The sequence below is a fragment of the Austrofundulus limnaeus genome, unplaced genomic scaffold (assembly GCF_001266775.1).
Source record: "Austrofundulus limnaeus strain Quisiro unplaced genomic scaffold, Austrofundulus_limnaeus-1.0 Scaffold2273, whole genome shotgun sequence".
Classification (NCBI taxonomy): Eukaryota; Metazoa; Chordata; class Actinopteri; order Cyprinodontiformes; family Rivulidae; genus Austrofundulus; species Austrofundulus limnaeus.
In genome coordinates this window covers 3808-5724 of record NW_013954675.1, presented here as the reverse complement: position 1 = coordinate 5724, position 1917 = coordinate 3808, and the positions used below count along the sequence as shown (strand labels likewise).

The following is a 1917-nucleotide window of genomic DNA, read 5'->3' as shown; positions in this document are numbered from 1 at the left end:
CAAGCAGATTTTGAATTGTAGCCAGTGGCTTTCCCCTGGGAGTTGGTGTACTCCAAGAGTTACATGAAAAGCTGATCGGCAGCCTTCTTTTGCACTGAAATGGCAGCGGTGGGTATGTTGTAGAGTTATCTTCTGTGGTCTTTTAAGCCAAAAGTTTGGCAAAAACAGATGGACTTGGTTGTAAAAAATACATTGACACCCAGCACCCAGTGGATAGCCCCTGGGTCGTCCATCTGAACGGTCATTGCTTGCCTGTTTGGCCATGGGCTGTCACGACTGTCCGAGGCTGAAGATGCAGATTGACTCAAGGGGCTCAAAAAGATAAAACTTTGCTTTTTGCTTTGTTTTAAAAGTTGACAAGGCAGTAAAACTTGCAGCTGTGGATACACAATAGCCACTAGTGCTTTATTAGTGAGTGGTGAGAAATAATAATACGAATAATGGCTAATGAGGGAGTTTGCTGCAGCTGAGACTGATGGGAATGGGGATCAGGTGTAGGAGGATGTGGCAGGACTGTGGAGCAGTCACACCCTAGGCAAAAGTGACCCAAATCCAGTTTTATTGTCCATATACCACCCATATCTGATTTTTCTACATACATGTCAAGTTGTACGGACTGTCCCTTATTTACACAGATTTTCCATCATTTTGCAGGTTTACAAACGCATAGAGCAATCTTATGTATTTTTTCAAGTTTTACAGATTTTCTTCAAAACCTCAGTTTCAAATTGGTTTAACATGTCAGAGCCTGGAGGGCATTACAAAAAAGAAATAACATTAAGTAACCGTCTTCCAACCTGTTCTGCTGCAAGAAATGACTAGAAATAATTTCTCCACTTCTTCTCCTCTCCTTTCCTCCAGGCCCTGCCATGTCCTTCGCCGTCAGCACCTACTACCCCCTGCGTGCGAGGGTGCAACTATTATGGATTTTATGCAAAAATTACAGATTTTTGGGGTGCATTATACAGGTAAACATCCAAAGGGGTTGACATGTACAGTATGTTTCTATGATGGTCTGAATATGATAATTTTTTCCAAGTTAAACCCAGGTCATTTGTATCCAGTTTTTAAAAAACTAGATACATAACCAATGTTTTAGAAAGCAAATGCAGTCTGAACAGTCATGTTGCATTTCATCTAACCTTTATATCATTGGGGCAGGGACAAACAACTTCATCGAGTTATTCAGCAAAATGTGATCATATTTGAATTTGTTTCTACTTTCAGTATGTTGCTCTTAGATGGGAAGTGACAAGGTCAAATGTGAACAATGGTTGAAATAAGCACAGCAGATAATTTACTTATCCCAATTTCACAACAGTTTCAGAATTTGTACACACATTCTAACATCTGTAGCATCCATATTCACTTCTGTAAACACAGTGTGCTGATTGTAACGTCTTCGACTGCCCATGTGAGTCACTTCAGGGTCATAGACTAAAGGCCCATTTGTATTATACTATTTAAAGACTTTGAGCTATTGATGTTATAAGGGTCACAACAAATGTGGTTGTGCAAACCTCCAGTCATCTTTGTTCAGGTTGACCAAGATGTTCATGTCTTCTTCTGCCATCAGCTTGTAGGCGGCYCTGACGTGATGATTTTCCAACACAGATCTGTCATTGTACAGAATGGCCACCTCTGACCTGACAGACAAATTAAACAATTCAATCAAACTCCAGGATCTGTTGGAGTTCATGCAAAAACAAAAGCAAAAAAAAAAAAAAAAAAAAAAAAAAAACATCATCAACATCAACATGCTTATCTCAGTCTTCATCTGTTTAAGAGACTGATAAGTGGCTTATATATTGCATCAGCTTTATTTTTAGCACCTCTGTAACTCTTCCAACAAATTTGCTTTTGATATAGCATATTCCATTAGAAGTTGAAATACTTTAAGCGGAAAATATATATTTT

General features: G+C 39.0%; 1 protein-coding gene across 1 annotated transcript in view; it reads right to left on the bottom strand.

The window, feature by feature from the left end:
- The window catches only part of LOC106537366 (calcium/calmodulin-dependent 3',5'-cyclic nucleotide phosphodiesterase 1A), a 15790-nt gene that overhangs the window by 10395 nt on the left and 3478 nt on the right, over positions 1–1917 (bottom strand). Inside the window, exon 2 of the mRNA XM_014034744.1 lies at positions 1521–1649. Coding sequence (XP_013890198.1) covers positions 1521–1649 — 129 coding nt within the window. The remainder of the gene's footprint in view (positions 1–1520; positions 1650–1917) is intronic.